The sequence below is a fragment of the Sinohyriopsis cumingii genome, chromosome 11 (genome assembly GCF_028554795.1).
Source record: "Sinohyriopsis cumingii isolate HCF-2022 chromosome 11, ASM2855479v2, whole genome shotgun sequence".
Taxonomy (NCBI): domain Eukaryota; kingdom Metazoa; phylum Mollusca; class Bivalvia; order Unionida; family Unionidae; genus Sinohyriopsis; species Sinohyriopsis cumingii.
Genome location: NC_142971.1, coordinates 23,296,661 through 23,314,909, shown reverse-complemented (window position 1 = coordinate 23,314,909; position 18,249 = coordinate 23,296,661). Strand labels below are relative to the sequence as shown.

Here is an 18,249-nt window from a genome sequence, read left to right as displayed (position 1 = left end):
TTTGTATTTTGTACGGCTTGTAAAGATTTCTACTTTAGAAAATGTGAAGTATCACAAGTTATTATCACAAACAGAAGTGGAACATAGGGGCTTGCAAGAAAGAAAATAACCCAGACAGTTGGTGTCATCAAGAGTGCTAGAGACGGTACCCGAACTTGCTTGCCTGCTTACTTGAATTAAAGTGATTTTCGCTCTAATGGAGCATGTATCACTGGTTTAATAACGCACTGCGTGATTTTTAATTACTCCTGGGGAAGGAAAGAGAGCCTCATCCCCCAGGCTTTTATGTACTCACAGACTATTTTTAAATTTAGCCACTCAGGTGTAGGACTAACTAGTCCTTAACAACCTAACTGAAAGACTTTAAACATGAGTGGGAATTGTCTCACCACACACTCATTTTTTCTGTCCGAGCGTGGTAAAGGAGGAAAAAGGTGCTCAGCAAGACAGCCATGGATGTTAAGTACTCACCAAAACGCTAGCCCGTACTTATTTCAAATCAAGTCCCGTTTTTGCTAATGGACAATAAAAGGTACCAATAATGTGTTAACCACCTGTGCAATTAGTTCAAATCTAACGAGTCTGTTAAATTTCCTACTTTCTAACATATCTGTCTAATATTAGTACTTAGTGTACATAAAAATAGCCATACTGATCTTATTTTAAATTATTATGTCTAAGCGACATATACCAGTTTGGTCACTGAGGGGGTATCCAGTGTAGGCTTGTCTGTAGAATTGGGGAAGAACTCTGACCCCTAATCCCCATTGAGAAGGTCTTGGTTTAAAGGTGTCTAGAGATTTGTAGGCAAAGTATTGTATGGCTGTAATAAACTGCCCTGCTATGTTGACGTCATACAATGCTTGATCTAGCCCCATTTCGGTGTACTTCTCAACGAGGGTCAGCGTCCCCCTCCTCCTCAACCGCCTCAATTTCCTCTTCTGGTTCTGATACTAATTCTTCAGTTGAGGTAGATAGTTTCAAATCCGCTGCTATGGTGTCTGTCGCTGATATTGTTGTTGTGGTTGTTCTTTCAGCTGAGATTGCCTGTAGTATCGGAGTGAGAAAAGAACGTAGTGCCTCCGATAATTACATCTGAGTTTGCCATACCGTTTGTGTAACATAATTGGACCTTTGTTTTGCCACCACTCTTTCCGGGACGGGTTGTTTGTTAGGTATAGTCGGCTGTTGACTAGCTGTTATTTGTGTTCTCGAGGTGGGTGGAGTGCTAACTGGCTAGGTCTGCATTTCTTGCTCCCGCTGCTGTTGCGTATATTTCTTCCCTCCACACCGAGTTCTGGACCTAATTCTTTAAATTTCGTTGTACCCGAACTTACATTATCCATATTATCACCAACAAAAGAAAACAAAACGCACAGACCTAAAAGAAACACTCATTCACTTTTTACAGAACATTACTATTTTTAAAATTTTGATAAGCGACGGAAACGAACAACTTAGAGTCACACTTTCTAGCCAAGATAAAGAAATCATGTGCTGATAGACTCACTTCTGTATTTTTTCTTCTAACTGACTAACGTATCATAGGCAATGGAATGTGATTTCTTTTCGAGAGTATGGGGTAGCCCTGAAATTTTTTTTTGGGAAGTTGAAGCTATGGCGATCGCTTAGGTTATAAGATGACGGCCTCCTCTGACGACAGGCTTTCTCACAGGATAAGGTCTGCTTCTTCGGAAAGAGAAGAAGAACTCTTTGGTGTCGATAAAACTGTTAACAAAGCCTCTGCCAGGTTCATGCTGCTGCTGCTGTTGCTGCTCTCTCTGCTGTTTATGAAGTCTGTACTTCTCCGTCCATTCTTCTTTCTCCTTCTTGAATTCCTCCTTGAAGAGCTCTTCTTTCAGGTCTTCAGTGACTTTCAACATTATGATATTGTCTATCTCTTCAGGTCTCGGTATCAGACTTGTCATGACCCTATGCAAATTCACATAGGCTTCGTTCAACTTGGCTTATCTTGAGCACATCTTCGTAGGAAGATGAGTCGACAATGGATGGACAGACTGGAGACACAACACAACACAACATTTTTGAATTCAAAGTCAGAGTTCTTCCCCAATTCTACAGACAAGCCTACACTGGATACCCCCTCAGTCAACTGGTAGAAACCGCTGCTTACATTACCGCCCATCATGGCTACGCATTTCCTGATATCAAGAATCATGAGACTAGGAGTGCGGGAAAGAACGTGAAAGCAAAAGAGAGACGTGTTACCTTTTAACAGAAAAAACAGACTTTTTTTAGGGCTCCAAAAGATTGCTTTTTATTAAATAGGGAACCATATTTGGCTTGGTATCCCTCCTTGACTAAACTATTCTCGAAACAAACTTGACCCATTGGAACACCACAACAAACTTAACTTTTTAAACCTAACAGTGACCAAACTAGTATATGTCGCTTAGACATAATAATTTAAAATAAGATCAGTATGGCTATTTTTATGTACACTAAGTACTAATATTAGACAGATATGTTAGAAAGTAGGAAATTTAACAGACTCGTTAGATTTGAACTAATTGCACAGGTGGTTAACACATTATTGGTACCTTTTATTGTCCATTAGCAAAAACGGGACTTGATTTGAAATAAGTACGGGCTAGCGTTTTGGTGAGTACTTAACATCCATGGCTGTCTTGCTGAGCACCTTTTTCCTCCTTTACCACGCTCGGACAGAAAAAATGAGTGTGTGGTGAGACAATTCCCACTCATGTTTAAAGTCTTTCAGTTAGGTTGTTAAGGACTAGTTAGTCCTACACCTGAGTGGCTAAATTTAAAAATAGTCTGTGAGTACATAAAAGCCTGGGGGATGAGGCTCTCTTTCCTTCCCCAGGAGTAATTAAAAATCACGCAGTGCGTTATTAAACCAGTGATACATGCTCCATTAGAGCGAAAATCACTTTAATTCAAGTAAGCAGGCAAGCAAGTTCGGGTACCGTCTCTAGCACTCTTGATGACACCAACTGTCTGGGTTATTTTCTTTCTTGCAAGCCCCTATGTTCCACTTCTGTTTGTGATAATAACTTGTGATACTTCACATTTTCTAAAGTAGAAATCTTTACAAGCCGTACAAAATACAAAACTTATATGACTTTGGCTTTTGACACTTGCACAGACTCTTCACTTTATAAGTGTCACGAGAAAATTGTATATCCAATTTTTACCATTTTCAAAAACACGCACACACTTGCAGCTTGACCAGAAATATGTATATCTTGTTTTGTGGATAAGTCACAGACAAGTCCAAGCATATATAGGTGGTTATGAACGTTAGGAATATCCCCTCCTTTTTTCAGAAATATCAAAGCTTGTATGTGCATTTTCCCTTTTCCACTCTATATTAGTGCTTAGATTTGTTCCAAAAAAAAAAAAAAGAAACAAGAAACGAAATAATTTTGAAGAAAAAGAAACAACTGAATTTTGAATTCAGGTTTCTCTCTGTTTATAATTTTTTTCAAGTTGACGGTGCATGACAGAGTACATTCGCCTACCTTTCCAAAGTGAGAGGCATTTCTTCACATGTCATTGCCTTTGTTAAATTCGGTTTCATTGGTTAGTTATCGTTAATCTTTAATTTTTTTCATGCATTTCTTTTTGATAGAAGATTTAAGGCTTTCTATTGTTGTAACGGTATTTATGTTGTTTGGTCTGTTGATGAAATTATCTATAGCAAAGTGCTTAAGATTTTTCAGTTTTTTTTATTATTTCAAGCCCTACAAAAGGAGACCAAGTTTGTCTTCAAAGACGATTGAAACTCTAAATTACACGGGCGTGAAGGAAAACATCGTTGTGTTTAATCTAATCATGCTTGCCGTATCTCTTTGTGTTTTAGAGGTCATATTTCTTCTTAAGTAAATACACGCATCAATAGACAGACAGATTGGGTCATCATCCTTGAGTTTCACTGTACTTTCGGTTCTTTACTTCATACAAACCCCAAATTTATTAGTTTGAAAAAGAAAAGATAACATGCCCCTCAATACTGTAACACGTCTGTTCTGACTCTACCGATGTGAGTGTTTATGTCGAAATGTTTAAGTGAGATATAAAAAAATGGTCAGCTTGAAAACGCGAACCAATACTGTGACGCTCAGTATTTTGATGTGGTAAGAGGAAATGGTACAACACACACAAAGAGGGCTTGTAAGTTCACATTTCAGTCTGTCTGCACTGTAATGGTAACAACGCAAGAACATAGGGATTATTATGCCACACAGCCCTAGAACAAAACAATGCATCACCCGTTGTAAGCCATTTCATTGGCTATACTTATTTTCTTACCGCGTTCGCTTCGAATTGACTTGAGTAGCTATTCAGACAGTGACGAGAATGGCCATGCTTTACTGGGTCTATCCCATAGGCGATTTATATAAAAAAATATTTTTAAAAATTAAACTAATGCACGAACAATCGTACCATGGGCGATCCCATGGAAATTGTGTCCGTCTTATTGCAAAATACATCAACATTTAATTTAACCGTGCAGATCGCTAGAACATACCTCTGATAATATACATTTTGAAAAGTGTTGTGTGACACGGATCGCCATTGTCGCTTGGTGTCTGCTTTCTTGTTCGAAAAGAGATCGTTTCGTCTTGACTATAAAAATCTAATTTGACTAAGTTTTACGCACTACTTGAACTCACACATTTACGTTGTAGGTGTAAGCCGTCGTTCTCAGTTTTCTGGAAGTTCGTTTTTGCGTTTCTCAGATGTGATACTATTTTTTATGGACCGAACGAAATTTCTTTTGGCGTGAATCAAGACTCGTGGTTTTGTGGCATAATTGGAGAGCATTGATTAAAGCTCAGTTATGTCGTCTTCGAAATCGCTGACACGGATTTGAACTAAAACTTCAGGTTTTGTGTGAGGCGATACGGTACATCATTGCTTTTTACTTCCTCAATGAAATCGTTTCATCTTATTGCAAAATTACATTTGACTAGGTTTCATACGCAGCAGGTCCATGTATATAAGGAGAGTGTCTTAGCGTCAGAGTATTCATCCCACTCTCAAACGATCAAGAAGATGGAAGAGTCAGCACAGATCGACCTGCTGGTCAAATATTTGCTAAAAGTCATACGAAAGCATAATTCACAGGCGAAAGTGGCAACAAAACTTACTCTTTTGGTCGTTGATTTGATGAGAGTCATACGAAAGTGTGTAAGTGATACTGAAGTTTGCTATATCTGCAAAGGTAAATGGGTATTTGTCTCCAGAATACCTGCTTCGTCTAAGAAAGAGAGACAAAAGTCAAGATGCCTAATATCGTTGTCAGGAGAAAGGACACTGGAATTCAGAGTGCCCTACGAGAAAAGAGAAGAAACAAAAACAAGACGAAACAGAGAAGAGGGATTCAGAAGAAGAAATTGAAGATGATGAAGAACTTGTGCCAGTAAAAACATGGAAATGGAAAAATTGACAATGTGAGCCGATGCGTTGGCCCTGATGTGAAATTTCATACTACCTTCTAAAAGAGAATAGACCAGAAAGAAAACGTAAGTGTCTCTTGGTCTTGACATTGTATAATAAGGATGGCGTGTTTTGTTTTTACTCACACTTTATGAAATTGTGCTCTTTCACCTCTCTCTATCCCTCTGGATCATGTTTTAGTTAGAATTGAAATGGAAGGATGTTTTCCTTCACGCACGCTCTTTAGGCATGCAAGTCCGTAAACAATAGTCAGTCTATTCGTCCATCATTTTGTGTCTTGATGTTTCCTAAATCACACACTGATGCCATAAAATAACGGGTTAAATGGGTTTTGTAGTGTTGGGAGTGGGGGTGGGTGGGGTGTAGGTGTTTGGCAGAGTTGGTCATTGCAGGTGAGGGCTTAGGTGCTTTCAAGAAACTTTTTCTTCTTCACTCTGTGTTGATGGAATATAATGGGTTATTTTCTTCACTCTCTGTTGATAGTATATATATAAAGGGTTATTTCTTCACTGCGTGTGGATAGTGTATAATGGTTTTCTTCTTCTTCCCTCTGTGGTGTGCGTGTGTGTGTGTGTGTGTGTGTGTGTGTGTGTGTGTTCGCGTACGTTGTGTAGATCGCATATTTGGTTGTTTTTCTTCTTCTTCCTCCCGAGTGTGGATAGTATATTTGCGGTTTGTATGCGTTAGCGACGTTGTGTGGATAGTATATTTGGGGTTTGTATGCGTTCGCGTACGTTTGTGTGGATAGTTTATTTGGGGTTTGTATTATCTCCCTTCTGTGTTGATAGTGTATTTGGGGATTGTATGCGTTCGCGTACGTTTGTGTGGATAGTTTATTTGGGGTTTGTATTATCTCCCTTCTGTGTTGATAGTGTATTTGGGGTTTGTATGCGTTCGCGTACGTTTGTGTGGATAGTTTATTTGGGGTTTGTATTATCTCCTTTCTGTGTTGATAGTATATTTGGGGTTTGTTTTTTCCTCTTCCCTCTGTGTGTGTGTGTGTGTGTGTGTGTGTGTGTGTGTTCGCGTACGTTGTGTAGATCGTATATTTGGTTGTTTTTTCTTCTTCCTCCCGAGTGTGGATAGCATATTTGGAGTTTGTATGCGTTAGCGACGTTGTGTGGATAGCATATTTTGGGTTTGTATGCGTTCGCGTACGTTTGTGTGGATAGTTTATTTGGGGTTTGTATTATCTCCTTCTGTGTTGATAGTATATTTGGGGTTTGTATGCGTTCGCGTACGTTTGTGTGGATAGTTTATTTGGGGTTTGTATTATCTCCCTTCTGTGTTGATAGTATATTTGGGGTTTGTATGCGTTCGCGTACGTTTGTGTGGATAGTTTATTTGGAGTTTGTATTATCTCCCTTCTGTGTTGATAGTATATTTGGGGTTTGTTTTTTCCTCTTCCCTCTGTGTGTGTGTGTGTGTGTGTGTGTGTGTGTGTGTGTGTTCGCGTACGTTGTGTAGATCGTATATTTGGTTGTTTTTTTTTCTTCCTCCCGAGTGTGGATAGTATATTTGGGGTTTGTTTTTTCCTCTTCCCTGTGTGTGTGTGTGTGTGTGTGTGTGTGTGTGTGTGAGTCTGCGCGCGTATGTTGTGTGTGTGTGTGTGTGTGTGTGTGTGTATTGGTCTCTGTTTGTCCCTATAAAACTAACTTTATCCCTATCAGATACACTCTACCTACCTACCTACAGTAGCGCGTATTCAGGTCAGCCACTTGCAACACTGTTGCCATTTATCCCCTAGTGTTCAGTACAGTGACGTCACTGACGCTGGAAATTTTGAGACTATAAATATCGACTTGGGGATTTCCACATTTTGTAGCTATACATATATACTAGAATTCATAAACAGGAACGTCACTCAAGCTGAGGCTATAAAAAGATAGTGGGATTTTCCAAAGGAAAAACCCACAAGTTGGAGCTATAAATAGATAGTGGGATTTCATAGGAATTTCAGCTGATTATAGATACATAGGTATTTATCCACGATCGTCACAGAAGTTGATATTGTAAGTAGTTACTAATTTTATCCATTTTAGTCTAAACCATTGTAACTTAATTTTCGGGGATATGCTTATTTTCCTTTAAATTCTGGGACAATTTCGTCATTTTAACGTTACTTTTAGTCACATCCATTTTGTCGTTGAGCATTTCCTTGATTATAGCTATTTATAGCATCATTACAATTATGCAAATTTTTGAACACCCCAGAAAGATTTCAGGACCTGGTAATGCTTTATATATAAATCTCACGCTTGTACTAGTGTATGTATGTTTCTGTCTCTGTTGTGTTTGACCCTCTACCATCATTGTCCCTAGACAATCCCACCATGTTCAATTCCCCTTGACGCTATACAGACCCACCATGTTCAATTTCCATATGTTAAATTCCCTTGAGGCTATATCCCCCAGGGGTTTCCGTAATGTTAAATTTCCCATTGTCCCTAGACAGTCCCACGATCTATTCCCCATGTTAAATCACCTTGTACGTATATCGGCCCACAGTTTTTTCCCATGTTAATTCCCCTTGTACGTATATTAACCCACGATTTTTCGCCATGTTAAATTTCCATTGTACGTATAGTGGCCCAGGGGTCTCCGTAATGCTAATTTCCATTGTACGTATAGTGGCCCACTTAACTACTATTATCACTTATCACTCCGGTTTCTGATAGCTGAATACATTTTTATAAAAAAAAAACTGTCCTTGTTCCACAATATGGCATAAGCACACGTATTTCCCAGAAGAAAAAAAAACCAGAATTAATCCTTTTGAATCCAAGTAATCTGAAATAACTCCAAACAGCACAACATACAACTAATATTTTAACAGCCCAGCTTCTACTGAGAATAATTCTCCAAAACAGAGGTTAGACGTAAACAAGAGGTCACGCGATCATCTTCTGGCCGTTTATAGAACCTAAATACTTGTTAAAGATCACGTCTACCCAGTATGATCCTGACGAAAACCAATCACTGTACGCTAATAAAAAAAAAAAAATTAAAAAAATTGTTTAAAAGACGAAGTCCCATCATGACCTCAACAACAACCAATCATTTTAAAATAAAATAGAACTTGTTTACGTGGATGCAACACATTTTGAAACAAGGTCAGGATTTAGATCAACACCTGGTGTTTATAAACTAACAGTCAAGATCAAATTAATTTCTGAAAAAGGCATCATCTCTAGTGAATAATTTACATTACAATATCATGTAATGAAAAATAAAAAAGATTTTAAAACTGACAAAGAATTATATATATATATATATATATATATATATATATATATATATATATATATATATATATATATATATATATATATATATATATATATATATATATATATATATATATTAAATCAGATATAATTAAATCAAACTTCATCGCTGTAAAATTATACATATTTGTCCAAAGATCTAGCACACTGCACCATCACAAATAGTGTGTGTGTGTGTGTGTGTGATTTGGATTTTTAACGTAGCTTTAACAATTTTTCAGTCAAATCGCTACGACGTCTGCAATGTGACAGTTTATAGTGATATCTAGCACTGGGGTCATCACAAATAGAACAGTTAAATTCTACAAAGAAAACAAATGTTTAGAATATTGAATTAATTTTTGAAGGTGAATGTCCCATTTCTAAGGTGTGTTCTTTTATGTTTATTGCCGTCGTCTTTCTAAAACAATTACAAGTAGATTTGAGATAGCTAGTGTGTGTGTGTGTGTGTGTGTGTGTGTGTGTGTGTGTGTGTGTGTGTGATTTGGATTTTTAACGTAGCTTTAACAATTTTTCAGTCATATCGCTACGATGTCTGCAGTGTGACAATTTATAGTGATGTCTAGCACTGGGGCATCATGCCGAAGACATGTAGCATGATGTCCCACCCATTCGCATTATCCTGACACCAGGCCGACCATTCCTAACATTAACCTTTTAATGCTGAGCGCCAAACGAGATATCTGTTAGTACCATTTTTGTAAGTCGATGGTATGACTCGGCCTGGGATCGAACCCACGACCTCCCGCATCCGAGGCTGACGCTCTAACCACTAGGCCACCGGAGCGGTGAGATAGCTAGTGTAATACATCAACAGTATTTTTTAATATTAATGCGATTCATTTTATGCGACACATTTTATGTTACTGATTAAATACAACATCTGGCAATATTACTTCATAATAGTGATCGAAATATTACAGGCACAACAGTTACAGTACAGTCATATACCCTGGAGAAGTGCTGGCTGATTTTGCATGGTTCGCAGTTACCAATGGCAAATTAATCGACGACCCTCATCCGATGATATTCTACGCTAGGGAAACATCTGTACCGTTTCGACTACCACAGATCAGAGAGGGTATTTACAGTTTTGCATTACTCTTGGTCAGTTTAAATATAGGCATTTGGGGTTACTCGTCACTTTTCAAAACAAATCGGTACAATGTTTCTCATCTAATATCACACTGTAAAAACATTTCATCGAACACCGTGCATCCAACTGTTGAAAACCGGACGCTATAAACAATATTTAGACACCTATTACCGTAGCCAAAAAGTAACATTCAGTCACCTATTATCGTACCCAATAAGCAAACATTTAAACACTTATTATCGTACCCAATCAGCAACATTTAGACACCTTTTATCGTACCCAATCAGCAACATTTAGACACCTATTACCGTAGCCAAAAAGTAACATTCAGTTATCTATTATCGTACCCAATAAGCAACATTTAGACACCTTTTATCGTACCAAATCAGCAACATTTAGACACCTATTATCGTACCCAATCAGCAACATTTACGACAGCTATTACCGTACCCAATCAGCAACATTTACGACACCTATTACCGTACCCAAAAAGCAGTATTTAGACACTTATTATCGTACCCAATAAGCAACATTAATACACTTATTATCGTACCCAATAAGCAACAGTATTACACTTATTATCGTACCCAATAAGCAACACTTAGATACTATGTTTCGTACCCAATAAGCAAGATTTGGACACCTATTATCGTACCCCAAAAGCAAGATTTAGACACATATTATCGTACCCCCAAAAAATAAAGACATTTGTCATCGTACCCAATAAGCAACATTTAGACACTTATTATCGTACCCAGTAAGAAACATTTCGACACCTATTATCGTACCCAATAAGAAACGCGTATACACTTATTATCGTACCTAATAAGAAACATTTAGACACTTATTATCGTACCCAATAAACAACAACTAGACACCTATTATCGTACCCAAAAAGAAACATTTCGACACATATTATCGTACCCAGTAAGAAACTTTTAGACACTTATTATCGTACCCAATCAGCAACATTTAGACACCTATTATCGTACCCAATAAGCAACATTTAGACACCTATTATCGTACCAAAAAAGCAATATTTATACACCTATTATCGTACCCAATAAAAACATTTCGACGCCTATTATCTTACCCAATAAACAACATTTAGACACCTATTATCCTACCCAATAAATAACATTTAGACACCTATTATCCTACCCAATAAACAACATTTAGACACCTATTATCGTAGCCAATAAGAAACATTTAGACACCTATTATCGTGCCCAATAAGCAACATTTGGACACCTATCCCGCTATCTCTGAAACTCTCAGAATTAGTTTTGGACGAATGATGAATTTACTTGTACAGGAAGGGTCTTGCAACGTATGGTTGTGGTGACTATTTGGCAAGACGATATAGAAAGAAACACAATTTTCAATCAATAATTTTAATGTTCGGGCCAAAGTCATGTTTATGATAGGTGAAAATATTTGGTTTACTTTGTTATCATACACTGCTTTAACGTCCTCAAGACCAGAATTATGTTTTAAATAGAACTCAGAAACTCGAGAAAAGGTACCATGTTACTTTTCTAGCCTGTATCACGTGTTTCCGCTTCAGTTTTCGTCGCTGAGTAATGGAAACCAAATCAAGGATAAGGGAGAAAAAGGCAAAATGAAACGAAAACAAGATCTAAAACTCGAGACGGAACTGTAAATGTTGATTAAGATAAATTCAATCAAGAAACCAGATCTGGGTCTACGCTGTTCTCGGTACGTATGGTCTGAGGCATACCCAGTAGCGTACTAACGTTGGGGGGGGGGGGGGCAGCGGACAGGGCGGTTGCTCCTGCCGCCAGAGGTCTTGGGGCGCCAAAACCACGGGCGTAGAAGGTCTTGGGGCTCCAAAACCCTTTGGGCCTTAATTGTCTACCGGTGATATCCTTTAGTACGTTACTGTACATACCTGATAGAAATAATACAGATTGCCGTCTATGTAATTTATACGTATTGTTTGGCACAAGTTTGGTGAACATATTTGCTGTCTAATCTCTGCCGCTGTAATGTGAAAAAATGCCGGTTAAGTCTGTCCTCAATCGGGCAATACTGAACTAGTAAATAATGTATTGTATGACAAATGGGACTGAAGAAAATGTCGATACACCTGGTGATTTACCTGCGCGGCATATGATTTCGACAGCAAAATACAATTATCTCTGAATTTATGTATTACTTAATCTAAATGTCTCCTGCGAAGCATGCTGATAAAAATCGAATAAATGAAATAATATTTCCCCTCTTTCTTCGATAATGACACAGGCCGTCCCCTGCATTATTTACTTCTAATGGAATGAAAGATTAACCAAACTGTGGGTAATGCCCTCTTTTTCCGCCTTTGTGTCAAGCTCAGCAGACGATCTGAATATCACGCGTCCATTCCCGTGGGGTTGTGTTTTACGACCTGACGGAAATGGCCAAGCGATATTCCGATTGGGCCAGCTAAGAGGAAAAATATAAAATATTGACTCTGCCATATTTAAACAAGGAACTGAGAAAAAGTTGGTAAGTAACGACATGTGACAGCTTGAGTATTGTAGACATAATCCTGAAGACTCAGTCTGACAAGGAAAATTTATAGGAAAACAGAATAATACAAACCATTTCAATAAAATAATTATATAGATCTAATCCTATATACGTCATAATCTTTTAATATCGGTAAACGCCTCTGAGAAGAAAAGGAACACTCTCAGTAAAATGCATATATGAATAGATACATAGAGAACGATGCTAACATTATTAAACATGTTAGAGAGTTATAATTCGTCCAAAGTAGGAATCGAACTCGTACCGCAAGTAATAGCGCCAATCGCATCGCTCTCATGCACCAGCGCCCTAATCAATTCAACCATGTGCCCATCCTCCCAGAAAGAATGGAACCAGGATTAAATTAAGGACTCGAGGTATTCGAGAATTTACTCGCTAGACAAGCGGAAATTGATATTCAGCTTTATTATACGCTCATTTTTGTTCCTCGTTAACTTTACATTGTCAGAATCGTGCAGTATTACCCGATATTGAACCCGCGCGCCAATACACATATAGCATTCACGTGCATAAAGGAACTACTTTCTATTGTAAACAAACTCTGGACGCAGACGCCAGCACTTTTGATTTGTAAACAATCGTGTACACTCGCGTAAGAGTCGCTTTACGTTGTGGTTCTTTAAATTTGTTTCTGAATGAACTAAAACAGATATTTCGTGGACTGCCACATACCAGCTGCTTTGGTACATTCCACGTTGATACAATGTTTCGGATTTAGGCTAGCTACAGTATACAACAGACGCAAGAAAATGTCCTTATAAATAACATACAAGTGACAAGTCTTACACAGTCTTCTTTAGCTGATGATAAGAATGGCAAAAAATATACTTACAGTTTTACTTCCTGAATTTATTAAAAATGTACCTTTTTAGTTCTGCAAATCCGAATTACATGAGCCATGTCATAGGTTCTCAATCTTGATTACACATTTCGAAATTGTACTGTAATTTCGATGACAAGTGCAATTACATCCTCCATACTGCACTCAAAATGAAATAAGCATTAAATTCCATAGCGCCTTTTTGATAATTGCAATTGAAAGACTTCATATTTTTCCCACATTATGATTTCAAATATTCAATGACAGACACAGAAAAAAACATTTGCAGATATCAACACGCTTCTCCCATAGCTTATTCAATCCCATGCATTTCATGTGGCATTTTCATATACAAATCCAGTCCATAATCATGAAATTTCATAGAATCAAAACAAATACCAAAAGCTATTCATTCCAGTCAAATGTAAAAGTTGTTGCAATGCACATTCATTCACAATATGACTACAAATTTCAGTTTTAACAAGACACGCCATTTTCTTTCGAAAGTTATGTCGAGCGCGCGACTTAGTTCAAACTTATCTGAACGAAGTTATGTGCGCAGTAATAATATTGTTGCGTAATGATAAATATGCGCTTGTGTATTTAGTTTGGAATACGGCATACATTCATTTACGTTGTTTCTCGTAGTGTATTTTGTTTATATAATTAAGCCTTAGGTAGAATTTAAAAAATGAGCATATAATAAAAAGGTTACTGCATTTGTATGGGAAAATATGAATTCGTTTTGTCGGATGGATATACTGCACTCCCAAGGTCGTGCAGTATTCCATCCAAAAAATATTTTCCCATACAAATGCAGTAACCTATAAATATGCACAATCCCATGAGATTTATATTTAGCAATGTACTGTGCATATATAATATAAATTAGATAGATATATAGATAGATAGACAGACAGACAGATAGATAGATAGACAGATAGACAGACAGACAGACCGACAGAAAGACAGACAGACAGATAGATAGATAGACAGACAGATAGATAGATACATGGTTATATGAAACAAGTTTACGAGACGAATATGATGAAACAGGTAAGAGAGCTTCACTGTATTCCAAGCAAGATTCTAATTGGCGCGGAGAGTAGCGGCACAGATAGATAGATAGATAGATAGATAGATAGATAGATAGATAGATAGATAGATAGATAGACAGACAGACGGACAGACGGATAGATAGATAGATAGAAAGACATATAGACAGACAGACGGACAGGTAGATAGATAGATACATGGTTATATGAAACTAGTTTACGAGACGAATATGATGAAACAGGTAAGAGAGCTTCACTGTATTCCAAGCAAGATTCTAATTGGCGCGGAGAGTAGCGGCATATATCGCCTAGTTCTCATGCGCAAAGTCCTTATATTCGACAATGTTCCATCCTTTTGGAATGAGGGTGGGTAGTGGATGGGGTTGGATTATCGCATGGCCGTGTGGGTTAGGGCGCTGAAATGTAAGAACTACATGATAGGTGCTGTGACTCGCTGCACTAGCTTAAGTCATAATTGTGACGCATTATATATTTTTAATATGTTTGATTATTTTGGTGTGATTCTATTTTGGTGTCATTCTATATAATGTTTAAACTAAAGGACACTTTAGTGCAGCTTATGTGTCCACAGACCTTGTCAAGCCTTTAATTTACCGTATTTATATGTATGTGTTATAAATCCAGTTGAGATCAACAACGAACACGATCTGCCCTGGCCAAAAGCTCTGGCAGGGCAGAGCAGGGTCCACACCGTTCATTTGAAATCATAACGAAAACATATCCTAACCTGTCCACCCCTTATACTGTCTTCGGTTACAATGGCTTAATACATGGTTAGATACGGTACAAGTGTGCACTCCTTATACTGTCCTCGGTTAGAATGGCTTTATACATGGTTAGATACGGTACAAGTGTGCATGACTTCTGACTACTCGTGCCTCTTTGTAGCAGACATTATTTTTTAACACGCCATTCATGCTACAACTACAACATCAGATAGCTGAAACATAATTCAAATATAATTTGTTTTTCTTTGAATCTTGTGTGATACGTTTAAAATAAAGGCCAATGTATAAAAATCCAATAAAATTTCAGGTTCGAATAATAGCTTACACGAAAAACTAATTAACAACTTCATGCGATATGTGAAGAGCGGGAAAGAGGTTATTATGGAGGGATTCTATTTTCTGTGCTACAGCTGTGTCAGTCACACTTACCAGATGCCCCGAAGACTGCGTTTTTGGATCAACACCATTATATGTAATGTTGCGTAGAGTGGACTTTGAGTTCTCGTGGCTTTCACATAGTGCAAGAAATAAACGCGGAATTATCTGAAATATTCGTTTTCTGCTCGATATATCTTTTAATCGATACCATTCAATGCACTTTACGGGTTCGACTCAACGTGATTTATACTTTTGATTTATTGCATTTGTAATTGATCCTATTTTCCTTCGTAATTTCATCCACTATTATTACAAATAAATGTTAATAAGCACTGTTCCAGTGCTTGCAAGAATGTACATGGAAAAGAAACGTGGTATAATTAATTGGAAAACTTGAAAAAGTCGATATTTCCGCTGATGACGGTAAATTGTTTCAAAGACAAAATACTACTTTAAATGGTCGTACATTATGGATTAGAAAAAAATGTCATGTTGAGCGTAACCATCATAGATAATGTAGTCGTATGATTCCATGTAAACTGTCCCGGCATTCCCCCGTTTTATAAATCCATATTATATATATATATATATATATATATATATATATATATATATATATATATATATATATATATATATATATATATATATATATATACTGGAAGGTCTAGGTCAACTCTTAAATTATCAGGGTTTTAAGCGCTTTAGAGGGACTGAAAGACATTATTTTCTGTATTTGAGATATTTATGAAAAATATCTTAAGAACATTTATTCTGAATATGGTTTATGTCTTGAATAATATGTTTATGGTGTTTTAAAGGCTATCTGGTTAACTTCTGAAAATATACGTTTATATATTTATATATGACCTGGTTTAAAATGATACATTTATGTATGATATGGTCTAAAATGATACATTTATGTATGATATGGTCTAAAATGATACATTTATGTATGATATGGTCTAAAATGATGCATTCATGTATGATATGATCTAAAATTATACATTCATGTATCATATTGTTAAAAATGATACATTTATGTATGATATGGTCTAAAATGATACATTTATGTATGATATGGTTTAAAATGATACATTTATGTATGATATCGTCTAAAATGAAGCATTTATGTATGATATGGTCTAAAATGATACATTTATGTCTAAAATGATATACCATGTATGATACAGTCTAAAATAGTTCATTTATGTATTACATGGTCTAAAATGATAGATTTAAGTATCATATGGTCTCTAATTAATACAGGTATCATGTTTTACTCTAAAAAGAAATAGCGATTTCATTAAAATTTAAAATATTCCAGAGCTCTAAAATTATGCTTTTTATAACTATTTGAAACTGACACTAGGATTGCTAATACTATTAGTTTGCATGTTATCTCAATTATCCTCTAAAATGATATGATTATAGTGTTTTAAAGGATATCTGATATGATATGATTATGGTGGAGCTCTACAGTTTCGTATGTTGGATAGGGTTCGATTTTTAAAGAAAAAGAATTTTCTCGCTTTTCCTAACTGGTTATGCTGGCTATTTAGAATAACACATTGTATATTTTAGGCATTATGCAAGGAACTATTTATTCCCTTTTATTTTGGTTATCATTGATGGGTGTGATTTGGGTTCTAGAATAAACAGCTTGGCCTTACTGTAGAGGTAAATTGTAAGATAACAAGAGCTGATTATATTTTTTTTTACATTTTATATATTTGATAATTTGTTCATTACTCTTTCAGAAGTTGGTATTTTATAGTCTTGAAACGTTCGTTTTCCCTGTTTTAATAACTGCTATATATAATGTAATTTAGACTAATTCGGGCTGATTTTTCGAGCACATGATCGAAGATATTTTGATTTGATGTGTGTTTAGAGCACGTACAGTTTCCACAAGTACTAAATCCAAAGAAATATCAGTCACAGTACACGAAAGTAACATAGCCTTATGACAACATTCTCTCCATTGTGCGTGTTGTAAATGCAGACAACTTCGCTTTACATCCCTCTCTCTCTCTCTCTCTCTCTCTCTCTCTCTCTCTCTCAAGTTCATAATATCAGTAGAGTGCCACCTTTAGTGTTTGAAAGGATATCCGGTTAGCATCGAAATGATATAATTATAGTGTTTTATAATGATATGTTACATATATTTTAGAAATGCCTTCATATAGTACTTAATTACCACTCACGTGGCCTAAGTGAGTAAAGTGTCCGCCTTGGATGCAGGAGGTCGCGGGTTCGATTTCATTGCTTTATAATAACTGAAATGTTTTCTACCTAGCTTCATTAATTTGTTATCCTCGACCATTAGAAAGTACATTTTACTTCGTAATGTAATCAAACAATTTTTTTTTATTAATGTTCAATTTCATTCATCTTTAAGTCATCTGCAACATTTTTATTAGACATATTATATGAAGCGTATTGGGTAATCGCAGATATATTACACTATATGATTCCTTTTCATGTCCTTGTGTATATCATTTGTTTTAAATTTAATTAAAGAGTTTCAGAATTTGTATATAATAATCCAAGGTTTTACCACCTGTATATTTTGAAAATGATTATAATGATATCCATACATCAGTAACTTAGAAAAATCTAATAGTAACTGCCAGAGAATATTGTCCTGTTCAACATTAACTTTGCTTTTTAAATCTATGAATGGTTATTAATTTCCAAATAAATATTTTGCTCAAATCTATGAATGGTTATTAATTTCCAAATAAATATTTTGCTCAAATCTATGAATGGTTATTAATTTCCAAATAAATATTTTGCTCAAATCTATGAATGGTTATTAATTTCCAAATAAATATTTTGCTCAAATCTATGAATGGTTATTAAT

General features: G+C 36.3%; 1 protein-coding gene across 1 annotated transcript in view; it reads left to right on the top strand.

The window, feature by feature from the left end:
* Positions 1-18,249, top strand: part of LOC149787772 (uncharacterized) — a 77,465-nt gene that overhangs the window by 18,779 nt on the left and 40,437 nt on the right. The window contains exon 4 of the mRNA XM_089973969.1: positions 9,656-9,813. Within this exon, the coding sequence (XP_089830095.1) occupies positions 9,656-9,813 (158 nt within the window). The remainder of the gene's footprint in view (positions 1-9,655; positions 9,814-18,249) is intronic.